Raw genomic sequence first — 26,460 nt, forward strand, 5'->3', positions numbered from 1 at the left:
TATTACCATTTATTAATCATTAACAGTGAATACTTCTAAATTTATTAAGCTTTAAGAGAAAGAATAACTGCACTAATTGGAAGTTCTCCATAAAGCATGCTGCCAAGCCATGACTGGGACAGATTGGAATTTAATATTTACCATTGGTTTAGGATGATTTAAATTTTCCATAATTATTAACATGTCCCACCCTTTGGAGGAACATGAGCATGTAAATGAAATGGGAAGAGTCCCACTTAGTTTTGTGGTTTGGTGCCAATAGTAACTAACTCTGGTTGTTTTAATAATCTCAAAAGCATCCCAAATCCATAGGATTTTACTGCAAGTCAGTCACTAAAGTGCAGAAGTGTTTGTAGAACTATTTCTTTCCTTCCTCTCCCCGTAAAAGTCTGTGACATGTTCTTGTTAAACATCTAATACTTTCTAGAAAAAACGGCATCCAATAATAACAAAAAAAAAGGAACAAACAAAAAGAGCAATAAAAAACCAAATGTTTATGAGCATTTTAAAAGCTGGTTGCATTTCCTCCCTACTGACACACATTGAAACTGTAATATCAGAAATTACTGATTGATGTAAGCACAGATATGTTCTAGTTTGTGTCTGGAGATGTTTATGATTCTTCTTTTGGTTTTCAGATATTGCAGTTGCTGCACCATATGGTGGAGAGGACAAGAGAGGACTTGTGTATATCTACAATGGAGGAGCAAGTGGTTTGAATGCCGTCCCATCCCAGATCCTGGAAGGGCAGTGGGCTGCTCGCACTATGCCCCCCAGCTTTGGGTACTCACTGAAAGGAGCCACAGATGTGGACAAAAATGGATATCCAGGTCCTCTGCTCGAAAGGGCACTTTACAATAACTTAATAGCAGTCCCACCTCTGAGGAACAGCATATTTTAAAAAGCAAATTGTAATGTGTAATATGTCTCATTTCTTCCTAGACTTGATTGTTGGAGCCTTTGGTGTTGACACAGCTGTTCTGTACAGGTAAGGGTTCCTCTGTGCTTGTACCTGAGTGAAAGCTCGGTGGAGTTCTGGAGCTACAAAAGAAAGCAGGATCAGGGAAGTCTGAAAATCTGCCACTTCACCTTCCAAACCTCTGGAGGTGAAAAACCACTATACTGCTTTTTTCACTGAGTAAACCTATCTGCTGTCTAAAATGCATCTTCCTTAATAATATGTAGTTAGGAGAAAACATAAATAAGCTCTCTTCAAGGCTTTCTGAGTGACAGCTTTCTAGATACTGACACAACAGCTGCCAGCTATTACACTGCAATCCCCATAGTCTCATCCCAACTTGCTCATTTTGAGAGAATATATTGTCTGTGCTATAAGTAGAGAAGACTTCCTCTTTACACAGTTGTCCATGTTTTGGCTGATGGAAATGAAAGGGCACAGAAAAGCTTCCCACTTTTCCCTCATCTAGTCAATGGTTATTTGTTTTTCTTGTGGTTTCACTAAATATTATGTGTTTTTGTATATTGCACAATTTGATGTGGGGGGGGGCATTGTCTAACATGGTGTTGAGTGCTCTTCAAGAAGATGTTTTCTTTGCAGGGCTAGACCAGTTATTAGAGTAAATGCTGCCCTGGAAGTTAATCCAACCATTCTAAACCCAGAAAACAAAGCATGTTCACTGGGAGATGTAAAAGTTTCTTGGTAAGCAGTGTATCTATGTTTTCCTTTGAGGGGAAGGACTTCTTAGGTTTTAATTTTGTAAGCTTCCAATTTTGAAAGATCTCAGGAATTCTAGTCAGTTAATTGAAAAAAAAGAAAATCAAGCACAGATTTTTCTGAAAGAACGGACAACACAAAATAAGAACTCTCTGACAGCAGCTGGAGGACCAGCGTTGTCTTTAGTAGATGCCAGCCTGACTCCCAAAACCTGCAGAGACTGCCAGTTGTCCCTGTTGAGCAGAGTAAGGTATTCCCAAGATGTCAACACATCAGACAGCATTTGCCGTGTTTTTACCCACTAACTTACGTACTGGGGCAATGATCTGCTCTGTAAACTGATTTTGCTTCTGGTTCCTGGGCTGTTATCCAAACCTACTTTCCCTTCCTAGTGCTAACTTTCTTTTTAGGGTCAGTAGGATACGTTTAAAAATAAGACCCTTTTGATGACAGGAATGAACATTCTGGTCCAAAGGTGATTATCCCTACATGAATCAAGACTCCAAAGCTTTGCATTGCCTGCAATTCTTTGTACTTATTAATAGGTTATAGTTTCTGTTCCAACATTAGAAAATAGCTCTTGGGAGTGAGCTAGAATCTCACCAAGACGATGCATCTGAACAGAAATAAACAGTGAGGAATTTTAGAAGAAAATGAGAGAAAAAGTGTGTGAAATCCGTTTTTTTTTCCTTCTCAAACAGCTTCAAAGTAAAGTTCTGCTTAAAAGCGGATGGCAAAGGAAAGCTCCCGAACTCACTCAGTAAGTTCTGCTCATTTAAAAATTGGAGGTCTTGTGTTGTTTGCAGACATGAGCACTGGTCATTGTTATTTTTACGATTGAAACAGCTGGGTGCCCTTTGCAGCGCACTGCTGCCACTTGGGTGGCCACATACATCTATGTGACTCTTCAGCAGGTTTTATTGGCTGTAGTAGTGTAGAAGTCAGTGACATTTGACCATACCTGAGTCAATCATGTGGTTAACTAGCCTTGGAAAGCCCTTTGTATTTTACGGAATTTAGAGTAACTCTCATTGAGGGGAGTTTTAGACAAGAATATTCACACATGTGCATTGTTGGGTCTGGGAGATACAGACGAGCCATGAGGGACTTGTCACATCCTGTTGAGGTAATGACTTTCTGATTGATATCACTGAATTTTTTTTATTAGATTCTCAGATCAGAATCAGGCAAAGTTTGTTTCAAACAGGTTTTTAAGTTGTCTCCAAGAGATTTTGTAGTGTGGCGAGCAGCCCGCTGCAATCACGTTTTGTCTACTGATTGCAAAATCTTTTCCTTATTTTCTGTGGCATATGCAGAGGTAGTGTGATCTGGGAAGGCTCATATAAATATCTGTTACATATTATAAGTTTTGTTATCTATATCAAATAATTCAAGTAATTAGATTAGCAATAGTGTTTAAAAATACAAGTATTACATGCAAGATTGGTTTACAATTTTCTAGGGGAAATAATTCTAACTTTAGTTCTTGCAGTTCTACAGCAATTATAATCATAAATGTATCTGTGTTCTTACATATTTCCAGTGTTTAAGGAAAAAGCAGAGTCTAATTTAGGACAGCGATAGTACTTGAGAACTAACGTAGTTTCCATTTTACATGGAAAGAATTGGAAGTTTTAAGAGTGGCAAGCACTAGGTTTTCATTGTAGTTGAAATCAGTGTTCAGGTCCATTTCTGGGGGCAGTCTGCACTGTGTTTGATGGAATGAAATATCACCAACCCAAACCCTTTGGCTTGGCCAGATTTCCAGGTAGAGCTGCTGTTGGATAAACTGAAGCAGAAAGGAGCTATAAGGAGAGCTCTCTTTCTTCACAGCAAACAGCCCAGCCACTCTAAGAACATGACAATTACAAAGGGGGGCAAAATGAACTGTGAGGAACTTGATGCCTTCTTGAGGGTAAGTAAGCATTTATGTTTTAGGCAAATAATTTTTGCTGCATTATCTGTTACAAGATCGTTGTGTTAGGTGTTTAAAAAAAAAGAAAAAAATGCTAGAGAAACTTCTTGCTCAGTGGATAGACCTGAAATTACTAAAACCATATGTCTGTCCCAAATTATCACTGCTGCCACAGGATGAACGATGAATCTTATTGTGGCTAAGGTCCTGGTCCCTAAATGGATTGGAAATTGAATTCAGAACTTTGTTCTGGGTTTTTTGGACAAGTCATCGAGGCACCAAATTAGTTATAATTTCCAAGGAACATGAAAGTCAATAAGCAGAGGTTGTCCCATCTACTTTGGAGGTTAAAAACTGAAGAAAAATACAGACCTGCAACTGACAAGCCAAGATAAGCAAATAGCAGAGGAGATAGAGAAGGTTGAAATACTAAGTTTGCTTTTTCTCAGTCTTTCTGTTTTCATCCCCACAAATGTGAACAGATGCTAACACAATAAAAAAGTATAAATCAGCAGAAGAAACAGCTCAGATTTATCTCACTGAGTACTTATAAATCAAACATATACAATACTTCCTTCCCTCTAAAAAAACCCAAATAAAAATGCTAGTAATCATTAAAGATTCATGGAGGGTAGGTAATACTTTCTTTGACCTGACTTTTGTGAGTGGGATGTATACGGAATTAGACATCTCGGATCTCAGGGTTAATAAAGATTTAGCACATTTCCACCTGACCTTTTCATAAAGTAATGATGCATGACCTATTTGAAATTATCATAAATGGGATGCAAAACCAGTTTGAAACTATAGATAATCAATAAGTTTCTGCCCATAGAAGATATGTTCTGAAATAAGATCCTGAAATGAAGATCTGTTCTGGAGTCAGTAATTTTCATTACTCTTAGAAGCAAAGCAGAGTTTTCACTGATCGAATCTGTGGCTAATGTAAAGCTAAGACATGGTTGGTAAGTTCTCTGAAAGGTAGGATCAACATTTGATGAACAGAATGATTTTAAATGAACAACATGAAAGTCAGCAACTCCCAAGTGCCAAGTAATTTTAGGGAGGAAAAATTCTAAGTCCAAAGATGAGTATCCATGAGGGATCTTAGAAGCAGACTGAGGTTTGTCTGGCAGGAAAGAGCAGAGTTGTGGAGCCCTTAGGCTCCTTGATACTGGATTTCCATGACTTATTATTTCTGTATGCTCTGGTTTTCTATTTGCTAAACAGGCATGTTACTGCTAAAATTGTGCAGGTTTTCTGAGAAGAGATTTTCTACTTTGAAACAAGCTCAGAAGTTTTAATGTTATTTTGGCCTCTCCATTCCTACTACATTTTAATTGTGATTCAAATCTTTGGCTTCCTCAGGATGAATCTGAGTTCAGAGACAAGCTAACTCCCATTACTATTTTTATGGAATATCGTCTGGATTACAGAACGGCTGCAGATGCAACAGGATTGCACCCTATCCTCAACCAGTTCACTCCTGCTAACATGAGCAGACAGGTACACTGCTTACAGTCTGTGATGAAAACTCAGAACATGCTTAGGTTCATCCTAGGGAGAAAATCAGTTAGAGTAGTACTGGAAGTGTTAATATTGAAGGCTTGGAGTGTTTCATCCTTTCTCATACTATGCTGCTCTATGTCCATTATGTTTATCCCTGTAGTTCTCTTAAGGTAATAGACATAGTTTCTCTATTTCTGCCCTTTTTACAAATTTTTACACTTGTTTATAAAGAGGATAGTGAAGATGCAACTTAATATGAAGACATTATTCAAAGTATGGAAAGATGGTTAAGGTCTAAGCATTAGTTCTAGAATTGCAGTAGGGCAGGATGAGGCACAGGGCCCCCCTCATATAAAAACTCATTTGTTCTCTTCTGAGACTAATGACATGAAAACATTTCACAACCAGGTATGTAGAATTTTTTTTATGTGGTGGTGAAACAGTATTATTGAAAATGTGTGTTAGAACAGATGAAGGAATTATTATTACAACAGTATGTGTTTGATTTTTGCATAGGCCCATATTCTTCTGGATTGTGGAGATGATAATATCTGCAAACCAAAGCTGGAGGTGTCAGTAGAAAGGTAAATACATGAGAAAAATACTACAAGGAAAAGCAATTTTCCTACTTGAATTCTAAAATTCAGTAGCTGGTAATACTTTTGTTTAAGGGATGTGTTGAAATAAGTAGGACTCCTCATTGTATACAATCTAAACTCAGGCTTACATGTTTTAAAGAAAACCTGTTCTCTGCTTTGTAACCTAATGTCTTTAGCATGTAATATCCCACTCCCACCCCAGCCTCCACTATAAGTAGACCATATTTATTTATTTGCTAAGCTGGACATGTATAGTGAGAATAAACCACTGTTAGCTGCCATTGTAGCTCTGTTCTGTTGTTTAATATTAGACAGACACATGAAGATGTGATTTCATCCAGCAAGGGGAGGAGCAGGGCTCTGTTGCCACATCTATGAAAGAAAATTGTTGGTATTGGTAATATCTTTTATCAAACCTGGAAAAAAGAAACAAGTTTTAGGTGGTAATTCTTTTCATGAGTCTGGGTTTTTTGTACTTTGTGTGGCCTAAAGCCACTCTTAGTGTATTATCTCATAATCTGTTTTTTCATACATTATAGCATATGCACATTGCATGTAGTTAGGACACTTCACAAGCACTAATTCATGCAAGTACTTCAGGAATGTTTTACATCAATGCAGGTACCTTGATGTTTGCTTGTAGTTGGTGAAATGAAAATACGTTGTCTGGAAAAATAGTCTCTTTGTATCTAGAACCAAAGGTATTGCAGAGGTCTTCACTCTATTCTGTAGTTGAGCCTTCCCTTGAGTTTTGTTATAAATATGTGCTTGTACCTCTGCAAAGTGGGCCTGTAATTCAAAATGTGCACAGGGACTTAGCTGTTCATAATTGTTTGTTCCTTGTGAGAAAAAGGTGTTGGTGTTTTTTTGTTTTGTAGTACATTTTACAGGAAAGATTCTTACAAAAGAGCATGTAATGCTTGCTCCATTTGTGATTATAGACATGGGTTTTTTCTAAAAGTAGCTTAGAGTTCTCCTGACACTCCTGAAGCAAAGGTACTGCCTCCAGATTTCTCCAATGTCTTTGTGAACTCTCAGATTGTCTCGTTTCTCTAAATTCAGCCACTTCAATGCACTTTAAAACCTGAACACAGAACTCATTTTTACACTGTTTTCTTGTAGCGATCAGAAGCAGATCTATATTGGTGATGACAATCCCTTGACCCTCATTGTCAGTGCTCAGAACCAGGGGGAGGGAGCCTATGAAGCAGAACTCTTTGTTGTTGTTCCACCTCAAGCAGATTTCATCGGAGTTGTTCGTAACAACGAGGTAAAATTCCAACTGCTGTTTTTGAGGAGTCATATTTCAGGTGCTGCTGTGAAAATCTATGGTGGTTTCTATTATTTCAGTCTTAGAGCAAAGCACTGAAAAAGTTACCAGTTTTTTCCAAGTTCCTCTTTTTTATAACCTTGAGAAGAGATCTGTCTTGTATCAAAAACATTTGTCTCCTTGGAGACTTCCATACTCACATTTTATTTCATTTTAGTACTTGTCTGTGTTATGGCTGAGAAATTATATTCAAATGAATGCAGCCCATCTAGAACTTCTCTCCAGACTTTCATCCAGGTGTTCAGACATAAAGAATGACATTCCTTAATACTCCTTTCTGGTTTATTGCAGGCTTTAGCCAGACTGTCATGTGCTTTTAAAACAGAGAATCAGACTCGCATGGTAGTTTGTGACCTGGGAAATCCCATGAAAGCAGGAACTAAGGTAAGGTTTGGTCCAACAGGTGTCTGGTAGTTCACCCAGGAGGGCAGGTGGAATTTTCCTTAATCACAGTAGTGTTTGGGCAGGAAGTTTTCTCACAGGAATTTGAGATTAGCTCTAGCTGACATTTAGCTTGCCCACACGTTTGGTTAGTACAGCGGTAGTTGGTTTCAACTTTTCAGCTAAATTAAAGGCTGAAAGGAGTGTTCATGAGTTTTATGATGCAACTCAAAATGAGTCGTTCATTAAATAGTGGAAATTATGGACTTTGGTCCCACATGAATTTTTTATATTTATCTGATATGTATTTTTTAGGATATAATCAAGAGCTAGCTCATAACACTTCTTTCTCTTAGTTCATCTCTCTTCTGCCTACTTCTGTCTAGTTGAGACCTCTACAGTTCCACCAAATGTACCTGAAATTGGAAGAATTAAAAAATTATTAGTGGGACCTGGCAGATTTTAAGGTGATATGATATAATAAGTCTTATTTTCTGAGGAAATGAAGCGAAAATCAGTCACAGTTATAACAATTTCATGATGCTTTGCTTCCAAGAGCCATCTTGTAGAGATGAGTAAATGCTAGTTCCAAAGTCTTTTGCAGTCTATCAAGCTGAACTGCACAGATGTTAAAGCAAATATGAATTGACTTAGACCAAACCTTGGGAATTAATTTTGAATTATTGATGTGTTCCCTGCTCTTTAGATTACAATACTTTTTGCAACACCTGGGGAGGCTCAGTTATGTGTAGAAATGGCTGAAGTAAGGGTGGGGAGCATGATGTAACCCTTATTTTGTATTTTAGGGCAGTGATGCCTTGGCTGTAATCTAAGGAGAGGGCAGTACATTTCCAGCCTGGATGAGCTGGACAAGTTTGATTTGCCAGTTCTGTGTGTGTGTACTCTCATGACCACAAGTCTCAAGCAATTTCGTTGTCTAAGAGCATTAGGAAGCTTTTATTGTGTGTTTTATTTTATTGTGCTTCCACTGAACCACAGTGATTTTTCCCCCAGCTCTTAGCTGGCCTGCGTTTCAGTGTGCACCAGCAGTCTGAGATGGACACCTCTGTCAAGTTTGACTTGCAAATCCGAAGGTATGGAAATCTCTGAGTATGTACCTCACCTGGGAGAAGACACACACAGTAAATATACTGCAAACTACACAGTATCACTCTGGCCTAATTCTCTTGTCTTTGCCTCATAAAGGCTTGAAAAATAAACATATTGAATTAGGTTTCCTAAAATACAGGAAAAAATGTAAGAGTATTTGTATGTGCATATTATTGTGCTCTGCTGACACTTGTAGTGCCACAGAATGACTTTGAGTTTATAGCCCTCTTTTAAAACTAATGTTTGAACTCTGAATTCCTTCTGATGTAAAGCCAGAATTTTATGTATTTAGAGTATGAGAGTCTTTTAGGGCAGGCAATGCATGGGGTGGTCTGAGGAGAGGCAACATGCAGTGAACCATCACAAAAGCCAGCGTAAAAGAGCCTGAAAATTAAATGGAACAAAACAGTAGCATTCCTGTTATTATTGGATGAGCACAGCACTGTCATATAAATCTGATATATAAATCTGAATTTATAACTTCTGGAGGTGTTTAAGGTTTGGAGATGTGATTATTAGGAGTATCTTTACCCAATGCAGTTTTATGTTGCCTTTAATGGACAGTACAAATACAGCTGTTTGGTTTTTTCCCCATGGTGGACCAAAAGTGCTTTTTTATTCCATTTAAAGGGCTTTCTTTTTCTTAATGGAGTGAATAAATTAATCTCATCCACATATGCATTTTTCATCTTCAGGAGTTAGGAAAGTTTAAAGCTGCCATTCTATTTTAATGATAGAGTGGTTTGCCATACCGATCAAAGGCCTTGGCACATTAAATATCTCTTTGCTCTCCCATTGCTGTCTGTTCAGTTTTTCCCCTTCTCCATCAGCTAGTAAGGTGTGCCAATGGCACATGACTCCTGTTCTTTGCAGGAAGTGATCTGCTCTGGGGTGTCTGTCATCTTCCTTAGGCTACCAGCAGTCACCTGCTACTGCCACCGGGTCTGAAACAGTCAGTGAGGTTGCTCAAGTCATGCTTCTCTCCTGAGGGAAGAGAAGGGAAGTTCCTGTAGTGTTTTAGGCTTTTTATGGAAGAAAATTCCTTTCATGACCTGTGGATGCATGGAGAGCGAACAGTGGTGCGATGGAACACGGTGATCACAGTTCATAGTGACAGGCATTACCAGGGTATTATCTGGAAGAGGTTTTAAGGATCACACCACTTGGCTTAAACTCACAAAGCTCGATTTCCAAAGCTGGCTTAGTTCCTAGCAGAGCAAGTCTAGTCTCTAAAAGAGTGAGGTATTCACAGGTCAGGAGGAAAACACTGTTGCATGTGTTTGTTGATTACAGCAGCAGTGAAGAACAATTAGAAGACTCAAGAAGGTTTTTGTAAAGGAAATTGTTTGGTTAGGGAGACAGAATAATCAGATGTGTCTAAGGAGGTCAGGATTCTGTTCCCAGCACCACTCTGAGGGGGGAGTGTCCTCTGTATTTTCTTGCGTGACAGCTGTAGAAGAGAGTCAGCATTAACTTTGTGTCCTTCATCCTCTCCCTGCTGAAGCTCCCCCAAACTGTGCAGAGGGTGGGACTTCCATGCATTTAGGTGAGAACTTGCTGGAATCTGGTCCTTAGTTTTTAACAAATGTGCTTTCCTATAGTGGCTCAGGAGTCATGCTATGATGTTACATACAATTACTGTGAAGTGTGGAGGGTTTTTTTATTAAATACTTTGCTTATTTCATTTAAGAATTTACCTTTTCTTTTCCCTGCAGTTCCAACCTGTATGACAATCTGAGCCCAGTAGCATATTATCAGGCTGACCTTGCTATTTTAGCAGCTGTTGAAATTAGAGGGTAAGCAATACTATTTTAATAAACATTTTTAATGAGCTTTGCACATTTGCTTCTTTATATTCACTGAACTTCCTTTCAGGTCTGCATAAGTTTTCAGGAAGGCTCAGGGAATTTTTAATCATAAAGACCATATGGTTCTCTCTAGCCAGCCCTTGGACTTTCAGATCTTAAATCATTCTAAATAATTACAAAATTAATTCCAAAAAGGAATATTGTGCCTCCATTACTAGAGATATTTTTTAAAAGAAGAAAATATCACCCCTCGTGTTTGCAGTTCTACATTTCTGCTGGTCACTTTTCTCCTCCACAAACCTGACTGGGGTTTCATCTGAAAACTCCTGAAACCAAAGTTGAAAATCCTATGGAATTTAAGTTTGCAATGTCCTCACCTTCTTCAGTCTTAAGCATAGTATTAATGTTGTAATGACTTGGTTAGTCCGTCACCTCTCCTTGCCAGAAATCTATACTTCCCATCCATAAGCTGTACAGTCCTCTTCCTTAACCAGTTAAGTTGGATTCCTGAGTCAAAATTTTTAAAGTTTTCTGCTACATTCATTATTGTAATGAATTTGTTCGGTATCTGAGAGGTGGGGGATGGCATACTGGAAAAGCATGATTGGTATCTTCACTGTTTTCAGGGCATGCTGAATTAGTCTTAGGACTGTACTGCTAAGGTTCTACATCATCAGTATTTCTCATTGTAGTCACAGTATTTCACACTGGTTTTTGGATGACATGTATGTCTCTCATCATCTTTTAATGTAGAGAACAGAACTGAACATTTAATATTCAAACCACTTCTGTTCTTTTGTGTTTTATATAGAGGATGAAGAAGTGGAGATTGTATTTTAAGCGTGTTGGGGGTTTTTTTTAGGTGTTCTAGAGAATCACATTTATTGTTTCATACTTGCTAATAACAACTCCTTTGCTCTGCTGTTTAGTGTGTCGTCCCCTGATCACATATTCCTTCCTATTGCCAACTGGCAGCCAAAGGAGAATCCCGAAACAGAAGATGATATTGGGCCTCTAGTTCAGCATATCTATGAGGTGTGGAATTACTACTGATTTCAGTGACATGGTTCTGTGATAAATGAAAATAAATCATTTGGTGTAGCTTTTCTCTGGAGTAAATTATGATTTTTTTTCTTTTATTTTGTCTTGCATGTAAGGAGAGATTTTATGATTTTTTAATGCTGGGCCAAAAACTGGTATATCCAAGATGGGTTGGAATGCCTGCAATTAGTGTAACAGGGGTTGATTACCCACATAACTACACATATTTTATTTTATTGCCTTTTGAAATCTAGGTAAAACATTTGAAGTAATGTGAACTCAGGATATTGTACTCTATCTATTCTGAATCACTACTCTGAAGTCTTTTGCTCTGAAAAAATTTAAGTATTTAAAATTTCCCTAAAAGAATTACCACAGATTTAATCTAGGTTGTTTAATTAAGCAAAACTTACCGAGAGAGCTGTGTGAATAACAATAGTTAAAATTTTTACCATTTTTAGGTAAAGTTTTGATGCTGTTGCCATAAATGGGGGGGGGGTGGGGATGGGGGTGGGGGTAGTGGCAGTACCACATTTGTGGCTCAAATATAAAGTAACTATATGCACATTAATAGAGAAAGCAGAATTATTTTTTTACATCTGTAAATTTTGTTTTCATAATCAGCTGAGAAACAATGGTCCAAGTGCATTCAGCAAGGTGATGATGACTCTGCAGTGGCCTTACAAATATAAAAACAACACGCTCTTGTATATTGTTCAGTATGAAATTGATGGTCCCATGAACTGCACTTCTGACATGGAAATCAACCCACTGAAAATTAAGGTAAGCAGGACTTTCCCTTTGAGTGGAATGAAGGATGTTTGGTTGTTTTGTAAACACTTGAAACAGCCAAATCCCTGAGAATATGAGAAACTGAGATAGTTTTTCATCTGTGGCTGCACTTTTCCACAGTACATGTCAATGTATATACCAGGTGAAGTAAAAGGTAAACAACAGTTCAAAATTGTCAATTCAAAGATCAGTTTGTCTTGTTTACTTTTATTGTGGGGTTTTCTTCCTGTATTTTTTTTTAACTTCAAGGCTGTTCTGTATGAGTTCTAAGTCCAAAGCAATGGAATTATAATGAATGTGGCCATGAACTAAAACCTAAAACATACCAGATGCTTTTGGACTGTTCATCTAAATTTTCTGGGTTTTGTTTCTTGGAAGAAAATGGTATATTTTTTTTTTACATTGCTAGCTTATTTATCTAGGCCCTCATCCAAAGGTCACAAAAGGCAATAGGGGTTAGCTATGACTGCCAGCAAAACATGAGATTTACAGAGCAGAAGAAACTCCTTTTTCCTAGGCTGGACTAGGCAAAGAAACACCAGATAAAACCCAACAAGTTTAATTGAGTGTAGAGGGTTGAATTCTAGGATAGTTTAGAACAAGCAATAAAAATCAGTATGTTAGTTGAAGAAGAATTTGAGCAAAAGAAGGACTGAGGGAAGATATTCAGTGTATAGAACAACAAAGAATACTTGTGTATCTTTGATAACAAAAAGCAGTTTCTGTGAATATATAAATACGAAGTTCCTGTGCTTCTGCTGTACAATTTGCAATGATTTATTTTCAGCCAGAGTCTGAAGAACAGCCAGGATAGAAAGAGAGAAACTTGCAGTTAGGTATTTTCTTGACCTTAACCTTGAAGACTGCAATTATCTAAATCGTTGTTTGGATTCCCTTGGTGTATCCCAGATTTCTGCTCCCAAGGATGATGACAGGAATGAAACACTTGGCAGGGAAGATCACCGTGACCACCGCATCAGCCGAAGGGATTTAGCTGCCGTGGAGGGGGATGTGCACACTTTGGTGAGCTCTCAGCACTGAGATGTTGACAATACACCTACAATCCTGTGCTAAGTCCTTAAAAACAAATTTAAGGAAGACTTGTCCTTTCTAAACATGATTGGAAATAATCTGTAATAGGAAATAAGCATATTACCATGTCACTGTCTTTGTGACTGCAAACTGTAAGTAATTATCCACTACTGGGGGTTATTTAATGTATTTTAATAGTTTATGGTGCTTTGCCAGTGTAGGTTTATGGGTAAAGTAATGCCATTAATGACTTCCAAAATATTTTCATACTTGGAATATCCTTCCTATTTTTATACACAGGGCTGTGGAACTGCTGACTGTTTAAAGATTGTCTGTCAAGTTGGCCACCTGGAAAGGGGAAAGAGTGCAATATTGTATTTAAAATCACGCCTTTGGACCCAAACTTTCATGAATGTGAGTGACTCTGAATATTCTGTCACTGTTTCTGAAACATTAAAAGTGATTTTTGTACCCACATGCAATACTAATTTCTTTTTCTTACACAGAAAGAAAATCAGAATCATTCCTACTCTCTCAAATCGTCTGCTTCTTTCAGTGTTATAGAGTTCCCTTATAAGAACCTTTCCTTTGAAGATATTCACAATTCTACAGTAGTAAGTAATTTACATCCAGCTTGAGTTATATATATATATATATATATATATATATATATATACAATCACTTCAAAATTAATGCAAAGACAATTATTGTTGAGTAACATTTTTATGGCTTGGTATAATTTTAATTTTATAATTTTTTATTTGTCTCATGTATTTATTTCAGTTGTACACATACTGTTGAAGGTAAAACAGACTGGAGTTGACAATATTTGTGGCTTGAAAGACTTAATTGAAAATGAAAAAAAAATTATAGTGAACAGTCCTAATGTTCCTGTTAATGCCATTGTTGTTAGAGAAATAGTTTCCTTTAAATTAGTTTTCGGCTGTAGTAGCACTTAGAGCTTGAATAATAAACTTCCATTATATTATATGAAGTACTATGTGAGTGTGGAACAAAGGCCATCTGTGCCTCAGGGGGTTTCAAAGGGAAAGGAGATGGGGTGCAAACAGAAGAATGGAGGCCACTTGTTTGGGCTGGCAAATTGAAAGTTTTTGGTAAGCATTATAGGATTAAGAGATCTTAAGGAAAAGGTAGAAAAGGACTGTGATTGTCTTATTTTTGAATATGGTTTCTAATGCCTATTATTAACTGGGGTTTTTTCTCTCTCAAAAAAAGAATGGACTTGATTTTTTGTTTCAGAAAGTACTGCCTTTTGAGATAAAAAAAGGAAAATACCTGAATTTTTTTTCTCTAATTCTAAAATATTTCCAGATTACTACAGTTTTACTGAAAATCATCAAGAATTACAGAAGATATGTTGCCATGTTATCACTGATTGCAAAAAAGCAAACCCAAGCAAAATAACCCCCAACCCCCTGTTATCATTTAATTTTAAAATCCTATTAAGTTTGGGTCAGTGAAGTCTTTATTTCACCAATTAATCTATGACTTTTGACTCATACTGGAGAGAAAAAATAATTTACACTGGATTAAGATTATAATCATGATAGGATAAAGGTATACAAGATTTAAACTGCATGGATGAACTCAGCATGTCACTGTGATGCAAAGTGTGGTTTATCGTGTTTTTCTGTTAGGTTGCTACAAATATTACATGGGGCATTCAACCACAGCCCATGCCTGTGCCAGTGTGGGTTATAATTTTGGCCGTCCTAGCAGGATTACTGCTCCTGGCTGTTCTAGTGTTTGTCATGTACAGGGTAAGTACTGTGTTTGCGGGGTTTTGTATTGTTTGCTTTTCCCTACTAGTGATGTATTATTCATATAGTACCAGCAGTTTGCAGAAATGCCTTGGTCCCCTAATCATCTGAATCAGTTAAGTTTTTGGAACAACTGTAAAAGCTTTTCAGCTTTTTCAGGAAGAAGCTGAATAAAAGAGCAGGTCTGTGATTGTGCTGAGCTCAGTTTAATTTTTCAACTGTTTAATTTTTTTACTGTCTTTGGAGGTCAGAAATGGGGGAAGACAGTAGGAGTGAAAAGACAGCTTAATCAGTTAAGATCTGATCACGAAGGAAAGAGAGAATGTGTGTATGTTTTGCAAATCACAATGCAATGTCCTAATTGTTCTCTGAATCACAGATGGGCTTTTTCAAACGTGTGAGGCCACCTCAGGAAGAACAAGAAAGAGAACAACTGCAACCACATGAGAATGGGGAAGGAACATCAGAAGCTTAAGCAGAGTTTTATCTGTAAGACATTCTGAAAAGTACACTTGCCTACATCTTGTTTACAAATACTGGCTTCCCCCTTAATGAACAAACACTCATGAGTACAGAGCAGCTGGCCTTGGAAGGCATCAGCTTGTGCAAAACAAGGGCAATACACTTAAATCCTCCCTTCTGTATTACCGCCGTTCCTACTGCCACTAACACATCTGCACTGACCCGTGTGAGAAACTCAAGTAAGAGTTGTGCTGGGATTTTGCTTACTGGGACACAGGAAACATCATCTTTTCTGATTCATGTACTGACTCTCCATGAATTGCTACGCAGATTCTGCATTTGCTCTTGGAGCCAACAGCTTCCAGAGGTGCTTGCTGGGTTACACGTTTGGTTTCAGTTGTTTGTGTTGGAGTACACTACATTTCACTGCCTGGCTCTTGAAAGTCAGTTGCACAAAAAAAAAATGAATGTAGCTTATTTTACAGTACTGAAGAATGTTCTTTACCCATTAGCTCTGATGATAATTTTTTCTCCTGCTCAAGAAATAGGAAATATTCAGTGGAATCATTTACATGTGATACCTGTTCTGCACACCTGTTACCCTGCCTGCTCAGTCATCTGTCTTGTGGTTTCCCCCTAGACCTTACAAATACTGTTCTCCAGGTGCTCGGTCTTTTACTGTAGGGTTTGAGCCTACAAACACCAAGTGAGCGATAAAAATCTGGGGCTGATGTGCTTTCTGTGGGACTTGGGGAAAAGATTCAGGGCAAGATCCCAAGACTCTGCTGTGTATTTCCACAGAGCAGGATCCAGGTGTTTCAAAGTTCTTGGCAGTATGGATGCATCCATGTACTGCCAGGGACAAGAGGCTGGGCTGTGGCTGCCAACAGACATGTCTGAGAAAACCCGTGATGTCCACAAGTCAAACCTCCACCGGGTTTGAAGTGAAGGCTGTAAATTACTTGGATTGTATTTTGGTTTCTAGCAAAACACTGGAGGGAACACTGTGTGACAGGTTAAGTGGTGCACTGTAGGGAAGCTGTTAATCCTCACTTTCTCTGGTTGGCCATGCCCAGGTGCAGGATGGAGTGACACAGGGGCTGTTTAAACTAGGGTCTCTGCCAGCCACATCCATGGATCTGGATCATGGATCTAAAGTACACCAGTACTTTAGCCACACTCACACCTCCCTCACCTCCTGCCCTGAGAGAACAGCGAGTCAAATGAAGCAGAGAAGAGCTGGCAGTGCAAAAGGGTTCAAAAAGTAAAGGTTCATTTGGCTTGTTTCATTTCACCCATTCATTGTCTCATTGGCTTGTTGCATTTGATTCATTCATTGTTTCAGTCCCTGCATGTTTCATTGCACAAGACATTTCCTTACACAAGACATTTCATTATGTTCAATACATTTCATTACCAGAAAAGACACTAAGTATTTTGTTTCACTGTTGTTTTTTAAACATACCAAAAGATCAGTGGTTTAAAGCCATCAGTTTACATCACTCTCAGCTTATTTCTCTCACCACTGGTGTAGTAACATGAGGCTTCCGACACTGATTGACACGAGAGCATTTTCTATGAATTTCAGTAGACAAGTAACTGCAAATCAGGAGGTTGTTCAGCTTGCAAACACAGCTAACTGTGCTGCACAGATCCTAGAGTGGACATACTTAAACTATTACTAACGTGCCTTCTATGAGATGTGTTTATTCTCTTTTCCAAAAAGAGAATAAATTACAGTATAAACTCCCTGTATACAGCCAGGCACACAAAGGAAGACTTCTACTGTACTTACAGCAGTGAGATTTCAATATAGACAAGCTCTTAAAGGGGCAAAAGCTCTGGTTTGATTTTGTACCTTGGGGTTTTTGTTCACAGCTGCATCTCCTCCATACATACAGCAGTGCCCACAAAACCCAGAATTTTCTGAAATGAGCAGTTTGTTTCAACTCTTATTTCTGCATCCTTTCAGAGATTTAAAATCCACCAATGGCTTTTGTTGTTAAATCCATTCTTACTTGCTGATCCATGACGGCATCCGAGTCCTTAAGGAAGACAACACAGAGTCTGGGGGGACCAGTATGTTCACCAGATATAGGCTTGCATATTTATCCATTTACATGGGTTTGGTTTAGGCAGTTTGTTTAGATAAAATTAGTTTACATGAAAGGGTATAGGGCATAATTCCTCTTTCACTGAATTTTCAAGGTCTTCAGTGTGGCCAATGTTTTATTTTTGTCTTTATTTTTAGTATTGTTACTAGTAATGTAGTAGAGAATCAGGAGTCAGGCTTTGATCCTGGCCTCAAAATGTGACTTTGATGGAACAGCATTTTCAGTAACTTACATGGGCTTGTGGTTCACACACTTTGTCAGCTGATTATCTATGTGCAAGAAGATTGGTTTTACCCAGTCTTAATCTTAGTAGGGTAAGAGGTTTAAGAGACTGTCAGACAGATTATAGCTCTAATTCTTACATGTGTGCTTTCATTACATGTACACTCCATGGTGACTTGAAATTTGTTGGACTACTTGCATGTGTAGGCGTTAGTAGATGAAAAAGAGTATTTTAAAAAAGCATGGTCAAGATCCCTCCTGCTCATGTGGATGGGATACCATAGCATTGTTAATGTCAGTGCTAACTGCATCTTAATTTTACTGTGTCAACTGGAAACTCATTTTGCTGATTTTCAGGATAAGAAGGTACATTTTATTGGTACAACTACTGTAGCTATGGAAAGTATCTTCCATTTTTGAAGTTACATAAAGTAAGACTTATTTAAGTGATTTTTATTTCTTACCTTCTGCTGGAGAATGAAAGCAAATAAAAAGATAAAAATAAAAGACCACAGTAGCATATGTAAATGGAGTATAGAGGTTACTTAGTGAGCATAGATGTAACACCTCAGAATTCAATTTAAAGTAACGTTTGTGTTTCAGGGAGATTCCAAGCTGGAAATTTTCCTGAATGGGGGTGCAGGAAACTCTTGATAGCATGTTCTAGATTCAGGAATAAGATTCCAGATTATGTATGCACTTGTGTCAGTATAAATTTCATAATGACTTACAGGCATTGATGTATTCTTACAGCAAGTACTATAGAATGATGTTAAAGCTTTTAAAGAAACTTTAAAAAAGATATTTCAGAATGAAATTAATGCCTTTGATTCAAAATTGCTGTGAATAAGATGCATACTGGGAGCATTTAAAAAATACAAGTACAGCAACAGAAAATTAGTCTTCTTTTGAGAGCTATGTTTCAGAAGCAGATTTTTTTATGACTATAAAATCAGCAGCTGTTTAATTATTTAGACAATAAAAACATTTTAAAAGAGCTGTATCTTTTATAATGAAATATGAAATTATTTAAGTACTCCAGTTTGCAATTAATGCAGCATCTCATGATCAATATTGAAAAGTGACTTTTATTACAGAAAGCATATTATCTATATTTGACAATATTTAGAAAATGTAAAGTGAGGAACCTAATATATAGGTTTACATTTGTTTCAAGAAACTATGAAATTGTGGAAATAGCTTTTGTTTAAGCATGATTGTAAAGTCAAAGATGGGCTATATTTATCAATGTAATTTGAAATCTTTGAGGAAGTTTGCCAAGGTTGTCTGCCAAGTATCAGGTTTTTTCTGTTTTAAGTCTTGATGTACACATTGATCTCTAATTCACATAATGCTTGTGAAAACTTTAGAAAGTTTACTACATGTGCTCTTTCTTTATAAAACATTTATTCCAAGCAAAGGTTTTAAATATTTAGTTGTTTCTAAACTTGTGTCCATGCTTAAATAGTCTTAAAGGGTATTTTAAAAATACTTCAGCTATAATCAGCATGCTCTTGATGATTTGAAGGAATCATGCTGCACTTAGATTCTTGCAGCATTAGGGTTTGCTGTTGGTTACCCTGACAGAGCCCTGCACTATTTTTTCTTACACCCTCCCAGGCAGTCACAGAGCAGCATTACCCTGGTGAAAATCAAGGTAGTTTTTGTCTTTGGTCCAGAGTAACGTGACCCTTTGAATGTGATTGTTTGTGTTCAATGCTGCTGGCTGTTAATGAGTCAGAAAAAAAGTATTTTATTAAAGAAAAACAGGAATCCAAAAAATAAAAAAGTAGTGGCAGAGACCAGATGAGGCTTACAGCAAAGAGATAATTTTGGTTTGTTTCTGGGATGTGCAGAGCTGTTAGTGCTCTGCTGGCAGTGGCCCCTGTCACACTGGATGCCACAGGTGGGATCATGGTTATTGCTGAGCTCTGGTAACCCTCACGGGTGTGAGTGGAATCTGAGCTCTCTGGTACTGAATCTTTAGCCTTGAACCTCCATGTGCAATATAATATGGTCTGACTTGGTTCACTGCTGAGTCCTCTGCCTAGAAGGGCCTAAGAAGGGCCGTGGTGTTTGCTGGCTTAGAGTGGTCAGTATTTGTAAGGACATGAACAGAACCAGCGTGCTCAGTGGAGGTGATGAATTAATGGTTTCGGAAGTCTTTGATCGCCCACATTGGGTGGAGCAGGATGTACCTCCTAAAGTGTGTCCAATACTAACTGGAGTTCTCAAGAACTGCTACCACCTTCTTTAGGTCCGTTGTGGAAGATTTGACTAGAGGCTGTACAAAACTGGGCTTGAGTCTGTAGTACTACTACTGTTTCATGTGATGGTGGTATTTAGGTGTATTTTTTTCCAATGTGTAGAATTTTAACATAACACAGGAAAACTAGCCTGTCATGCAATGACTTCTCCAAATACGCTGCATTAAAGGTGAATAACTTGACCCTTGGTTTTTGCAAAGTAATGGAAGATTTAATGTAGCATTTGCATCTTCAAAAAACTTTTACAGGTTTTGCTTTTCTAGTCTGTGAGGGAAACCTGTATTTGCTATGATACAAATGTGCTGAACATGTAATGTTTTATTTCTTTGTAATGGAATTTTTTGGCCTTTTTTGTGTTTGCTCGTGCATTAAATCAGTAGAGCATTATTTGCACAAGCAAAAAATTAACGTACTAACAAGAGTGCTGCATTTTATGTTTCTTTGTCATGCAGTAAATACTTGCAGCATAAATGGGAATATTTTCAGTTACTAGTTTCAAAGGTCTTCGGTACATTTAAAGAGAGCAATATACATTTAAAGTCACCTTATTTTATATTAAATTATAAATTGTGCAAAAAAATGGGTATTGTGGCCCAGTAATTTTGTACTGATATGAAATATATAGCTATTAAAGCTGTGGTTTGCTTTTCAACTCATTCTTTTCATTCTAATGCAAATCTGAGTGTTTTTATTAGGTTGTATTTTTCTATGTATATATACAATTTCAAAATACTATGATTGGGTAAACTGAAAAATGTAAGTTTTGATTTGATTCTGATATTTAGAATTTTGGAATAAAATACCTCTTAATCAACAGAGATTTTGTCGTAGGCTTGTTTTTGGTTTTTTTCTTAGGTGTGTTTTTTTAAATGCATTTAATTCACCAGAAAATGTTTTATAGTATACGTTTGTACTCCACAGTTATGTGCTAAATTCAGAAACATCACATTTACACAATTTTTACATTCTCACCTCAAGTGGCACATGTTAACCTTGAGTCAAAAAATTTTGTAATCACAAGGAAGGAAAAGGATCTAGTCACAGACTATATTCTGCCACCAGAAAACTGCTGTCCAACAGAAATTCCTACGTACCAGAAATAAATATTTTAGATTTTATAGCTGCCACATTGCTGTAGAAAATGGTGACATCTTGACCTTTGGTTAGAAAAATTCTCAGAGAGCTGGAGTTTCTTTTCTTGTTGTAGTATTAGTCTAATTTTATCTCAGCGTTACATTTTTTCTGATTACCAGTCATGCTCACCTGTGTGAGTGGGGTCACAGTAATATTTTGTGGCACAATAAAGGCATCCGTGTGTCTGTTTCATTGATAAAACAAACAGTGAGAAGTAAATGTTAGTGCTTGTGAACACTAGAAAAACTCCAAACCAGGGAGCTCCCTGACTTGCTAGCAGAGAATTTGTTAACCTAAAGAAAATAGTAATAAAGGACATGGAAAAGATGAAAAACTGATATTTGTGGTTTAATTAACAGCTTCACTGATCTCACAGTAGCTGCACCTAATGTGTGTAAGAAACATGACAGCAGCAGTCAGAACATGGCTTTTAACATTTGTTCAATACACCCTGCAGCCAACACAGGCCTAGTTCTTGTTAAATAAGATACCTGCAGCTAGTTAGCAGCACAGCAATCACTGCATCTGCGTAGCAGTTCCAAGTTAATATATTATTATTATTGAGAAATTAGTGCCAGCAGCTGTCTCGTTACAGGAACAAGGCAACAGAGTCATTTTTCAAATTCCCATCTTACGGTATAGCCACCCCAGATAAAATGATGGTCCTTGTCTTAAGGTAATTTGTATTTGCACAACTCCACTGGAGCTATGCTGCTGTACTTTGACTCCTTTCACACCTGAATGATACTTTATTGTGTGCTTTGATCATTAGTTCGTAAATGAATTGCTAATACATTAAGACTTTATTACATATTAGTACATTAATATTTTTAAATCGCCAGTTCAGGCATTCTCAAGAACATGGTGAACAATTGAAAATACTTTTTCAAAGAATTTATATGAACTTCTTGTCAATATATTGTCTGATATTCATAAAGAATTAGGGTTAGTGCTGTCAGCTGCCCATCTTCTCACAACGTATTTCACAATCACTCTGTTCTGCTGCATCTTTCTGATAAACCTTTTGAAAGTTTGGTGCTGAATTATCACCCCTCTTGACAAACATACAGGACATGCTAAGACTGAGTTTACAGGACACAAAAGCACAACACAGACCTCGAAAATGTGAGAAGCAAAAGAATATTGACAGTAAAATACCCCATTCCTAGTGTTAATAATTTCACATGCAGACCAGGCCTGTGTTGTACTGCTTTTGAGAGAGTTTTGCAGAATCCATATAGATTGACATTTCTGTGTCATTTGTGCACACATTTTCAGCCCTGCCGGAACAGCGGATGCCATGTTCAGTGGTTAATGACAATGGTTGTAATTTGGTTTTAGTTTGAAGAGTGTGTAGCAACCTTTAGAGACTGCAGGAGGTACTGCTGGACACAATTCCTCAAGGAAGCACTCATGTAGACTCATGTAGTTGAAATTAGTTACTACCAGCTTCTATCTCTTCAAAGAAAATTTGTTTAAGAAGACATAATCCTGACTGTGATTATATTTTTGCTGAAATTAATGTTATTATGTACTCTAATTTTTCTTAGTAATTTCTCTAAATGTAGTACAGACAATTAGTTTCCACATGTGTGATTCCCCTTTTGGAGGCATTTTCAAGAGAGCTTTTATCACACATTGAATCTTGGGGATTTTTTTCCCCCAGAACTTTATAAATAAATAATTGTGCATACTCACATCATCAGCATTAATTTAAAATGTTCCATCTGCCGAGTTGGTTCAACTATTCATCTCCAAATCATTTATATCCTGTTAAAAGCTCATGCCTACAAACATTTGGAAATGAATGTGTGATCCACCCTTTCTCAATGCTTTTCTCAAATTTGTCAGTCACCAGACAAATCCATGAACGAAGGAAGCTCACAGCAGTAGCAAGTTTTCTGTAGGCCCCTTTCTTCCACCTGAGACCACACACAGTTGCAGGGAATCCAGAATGAATTCAGCCCTAAGAGCGGCTGTGCAGGAACAGCCGCTTTTCCTTTGCAGTGCCCACATAAAAGGTTGAAATAGGAAGCTGGGTGAGAGGATGTTAATTAAGCAAATAGGCACTGAGCATGTCTGCTGAACTAAAAAGAGAATTTGTTTTCTTTATGAGCTGCTGGAGGAGTTTCACATCAAATAAATGATTGGTTTATTTGTATGGCTCTTGTGTTCCTTTGCTTTCTTTCAAGCAAGATCCTGTCAAATGAAATCAGGTTTTCATGGCAAAGATTTTTTTGGTGCTGATGAAAAAAGAGATTGACAATAAAGGAAAGCTTTATTGTGGTTCTGTGAAAGGTTGAGAAGTACCTGCTGAGGAGGATGTGCATTTCCCACTGCAGCATTACCCTGCGAGGAGTGACTGTTCCAAAATGGTGCCAATGAACTATCAGCAACTGCAATAAAGGCAAATTGTATTTTCTGTGTCAATCCCAAATCTATTTCAAGTCATTGTTAATGGCAGTGAATTAATTACATTGTACTGTATAGAATGGCACTAAGGCATAAGGAAAAATATATCAGATTTTCTTCAGATTTTATAAGAGATATGTTGAAAATATGCACCGTAACCTCTCAGCTCTTCATTTCAGAATGGGGAAATTTACATCCCACTATAGTTTGTAACTCTATTCCTCTGTTTCTGCTTCAATGAAGAAATTTTCTGTGATCTGAAAACTACAGGATTTGGCCTGGTATGTTATAGTGTCTAAAATAAATCTTTTATTTGGTTATCTTTGTTTTATTAAAAGGCAATTCAAGCAATTTTGTACTTTTCAAAGAAGTTTCTATTCACTATTTCAACATACACTGAAAATTTAATATTATCCTGTTCTGTAAGTTCTTACAGTGAATGGGATGTTGGCCTCACTCAAATCACAGCATGGGCACGCTCATGCACCCCAGTGTGAGATCCCTGTGAGGTGATCCCATTGTGTGCTCAGCTCTCAGCCATGCAGGTGGCTGCCTGCTCTGGGTCAGTTTGATTTGTCCAGATGTGCTGCCTTTCCTCAGGTTTTGGGGTTTTTTTCAGCCTTATCTGCTGTGAACAACTGCAGTGGTTTTTCCATTATCTCCGCCTGGGCTGTGTCTGAACATCCAGCTCCCTCAGCCCCTCCTCACCAGGCCTGTGCTCCAGTCACTGTGACAGTCTTCAAAACAGCATTAGTATCTCCTAAAGCTTCGATTCTACACACTGGCATCTCTCTGCCTTATGTACATGTTTACTCCTATTGGCAGTTCCTGATATCAAACAACTGATAAACAATATAGAGAATAAAAATTTTTAGCTGTCCTGAACGTATTTTTTAGACTTAAGGATGCACATAAGTAAAATTGGAATGCATGTACATGTGTGAACGTGAGTCCAGAGAAGGGCAACAGAGCTGGGGAAGGGGCTGGAGCACAAGTGAGGTGAGGAGCAGCTGAGGGACCTGGGCGTGTTTATTCTGGAGAAAAGGAGGCTCAGGGGAGACCTTATCGCTCTCTACAACCCCCTGACAGGAGGGTGCAGCCAGGAGCCCGGAGGGGGGAGGACTCTGCTCCCAAGGAATCGGTGACAGGACGAGAGGACACAGTCTTAAGCTGTGCCAGGGGAGGTTTAGGTTGGATCTTAGGCAAAGTTTCTCTCACAGAAAGGGTGATTAGACATTGGAACGGGCTGCTCAGGGAGATCGTGGAGTCACCGTCCCTGCAGGTGTTTCAGGAAAGACGGGACGTGGCACTCAGTGTCATGGTCTGGTTGATAAGGTGGTGTTGGGTCCCAGGTCGGACCCGACGACCTCGGAGGTCTTTTCCAGCCCAATCGATTCCGTGGTTCTGTGAATGTGATTCGGTGATTCCGTGGCTGCCAGCGTCAGAGCGAGGGCGATGTTGGGGTTACGCCGGGCAGCGCGGCCCCGGAACGCGCCCCGGAACGCGCCCCGGAACGCACTCCGGCACTGCCGGGGACAAGCGCCGGGCGCAACGCCAGCGCTGCCGCCTCGCAGGGACGACGTCCCCCGGCACCTCCGAGAGGTGGCCCCGCCCCGCCCCGCCCCGCCCCAGCCCCGCCCCGGCACGTCCGTGGGCGGGCGGGCGCTGCCGCCGCAGAGCTGCCGCCGGGGCCGCGGGTGCGGAGCGCTGCGCCGGCCTCCCGCAATATGCCTCCGCTGCCCTCGGGCTGCTCGCCATGCCGGGCACCTGCGAGCGCCTCTCCGCGCTGCTCCCGGGGCTGGCGGCCGCGCTGCTGCCGCTGCTGGTGATGCTGATGCTGGGGCGGCCGCCCCCCGCCGCCGCCGCCGCCACCCGCCCGCAGCAGCAGCGAGCGGCGCTGCCCGGGGGCGCCCCCGCCGCGGCACCAGGTACCGACCCCTCCCCTGCACCCACCTCCCCTGCGGGATGGCTCCGCTCTCCCCCGGGCTCTGCTCGCCCGGGGAACCCCGGCGTTTGCGCCGTGCGGGCAGCGGTCCCGGATTCGAAAATGAGCGGCTGTGGTTTGGCTGGAGCGGGATCCATGTTTGGAATCCGCGGGTGTGTGCGCGGCCGCGCCGGGATGTGGCCGGGATGGCCGGGAGCGCCCCGGGGAGCGGGCACTGACCTGCACGGGGGTGCGCCGTCGGGCGCCCGGAGCGCGGCCTTGGGTAGTGGGGCTCCAGGGATTCCTGTTGGCTGGCAGGAATCTCCACAGGGAGATAGCCGAGCGTCCATGGAATATAAATATATATGTCATAGACATGTATTTATTTCTGTGTATATTTGTATCACTTTAAAAATAAACCAGCTGATTCGTGTGCGAGCATCTTGAGCCTGTCAAATGCGTGATGGGGCTGATGAGCTCGTTAGTTTTTGCATCCCCTCTGCAGAATGGATGATACATTGCTTATCCAAGACCACGAAAATAATGTGCTTATTTCAACTTCAGGCCTTAGTTTTGCAGTCAAATATTTGAGGCTACCTCTTTGCAGAACCAGAGAAAATGATAAGGTGTCTGTACTGTCATCTCGTTTAAAAAAAATATGTGTATAGTCTGAAGTTTAGTGGCTCAAACGACTATAAACCCAGCATCAGTATTTTTCTTGACATACTGCCTTTCACCAAAGAATTTCAAGATGGTTTCAAACATGAATTATTTAAGACCTTTTAACACCAAGGCTCCTTTTTGGCATATCACTGGAGCATATGTTTCATTTTTAGCATATAGGCATGCTTCTGTTTCCAGTTGACTTCAGGAAGGTATAAAATGTGCTTAGTTTTAGGCAGATGGTTAATATTTTCCTGAATTGAAGCCAATTTACAAAGCTGCTGAAGT

The 26,460-nt window shown here is 39.2% G+C and overlaps 2 protein-coding genes across 2 annotated transcripts in view; both read left to right on the forward strand.

Moving 5' to 3' along the window:
- ITGAV (integrin subunit alpha V) overlaps nt 1-23,905 on the forward strand; it is a 50,565-nt gene extending 26,660 nt beyond the window's left edge. Inside the window, exons 13-30 of the mRNA XM_048309160.1 lie at nt 639-830; nt 943-988; nt 1,559-1,660; nt 2,377-2,435; nt 3,436-3,590; nt 4,959-5,096; nt 5,616-5,683; nt 6,821-6,968; nt 7,320-7,412; nt 8,424-8,503; nt 10,235-10,315; nt 11,257-11,362; nt 11,993-12,151; nt 13,070-13,183; nt 13,493-13,606; nt 13,699-13,806; nt 14,852-14,974; nt 15,354-23,905. Of these exons, the coding sequence (XP_048165117.1) occupies nt 639-830; nt 943-988; nt 1,559-1,660; nt 2,377-2,435; nt 3,436-3,590; nt 4,959-5,096; nt 5,616-5,683; nt 6,821-6,968; nt 7,320-7,412; nt 8,424-8,503; nt 10,235-10,315; nt 11,257-11,362; nt 11,993-12,151; nt 13,070-13,183; nt 13,493-13,606; nt 13,699-13,806; nt 14,852-14,974; nt 15,354-15,449 (1,982 nt within the window). The 3' untranslated portion in view covers nt 15,450-23,905. The remainder of the gene's footprint in view (nt 1-638; nt 831-942; nt 989-1,558; nt 1,661-2,376; nt 2,436-3,435; nt 3,591-4,958; nt 5,097-5,615; nt 5,684-6,820; nt 6,969-7,319; nt 7,413-8,423; nt 8,504-10,234; nt 10,316-11,256; nt 11,363-11,992; nt 12,152-13,069; nt 13,184-13,492; nt 13,607-13,698; nt 13,807-14,851; nt 14,975-15,353) is intronic.
- Nucleotides 23,906-25,263: 1,358 nt separating this feature from the next.
- The window catches only part of FAM171B (family with sequence similarity 171 member B), a 32,422-nt gene continuing 31,225 nt past the window's right edge, over nt 25,264-26,460 (forward strand). The window contains exon 1 of the mRNA XM_048309804.1: nt 25,264-25,513. Coding sequence (XP_048165761.1) covers nt 25,342-25,513 — 172 coding nt within the window. The 5' untranslated portion in view covers nt 25,264-25,341. The remainder of the gene's footprint in view (nt 25,514-26,460) is intronic.

Source organism: Corvus hawaiiensis, chromosome 7 (assembly GCF_020740725.1).
Source record: "Corvus hawaiiensis isolate bCorHaw1 chromosome 7, bCorHaw1.pri.cur, whole genome shotgun sequence".
Lineage (NCBI taxonomy): Eukaryota > Metazoa > Chordata > Aves > Passeriformes > Corvidae > Corvus > Corvus hawaiiensis.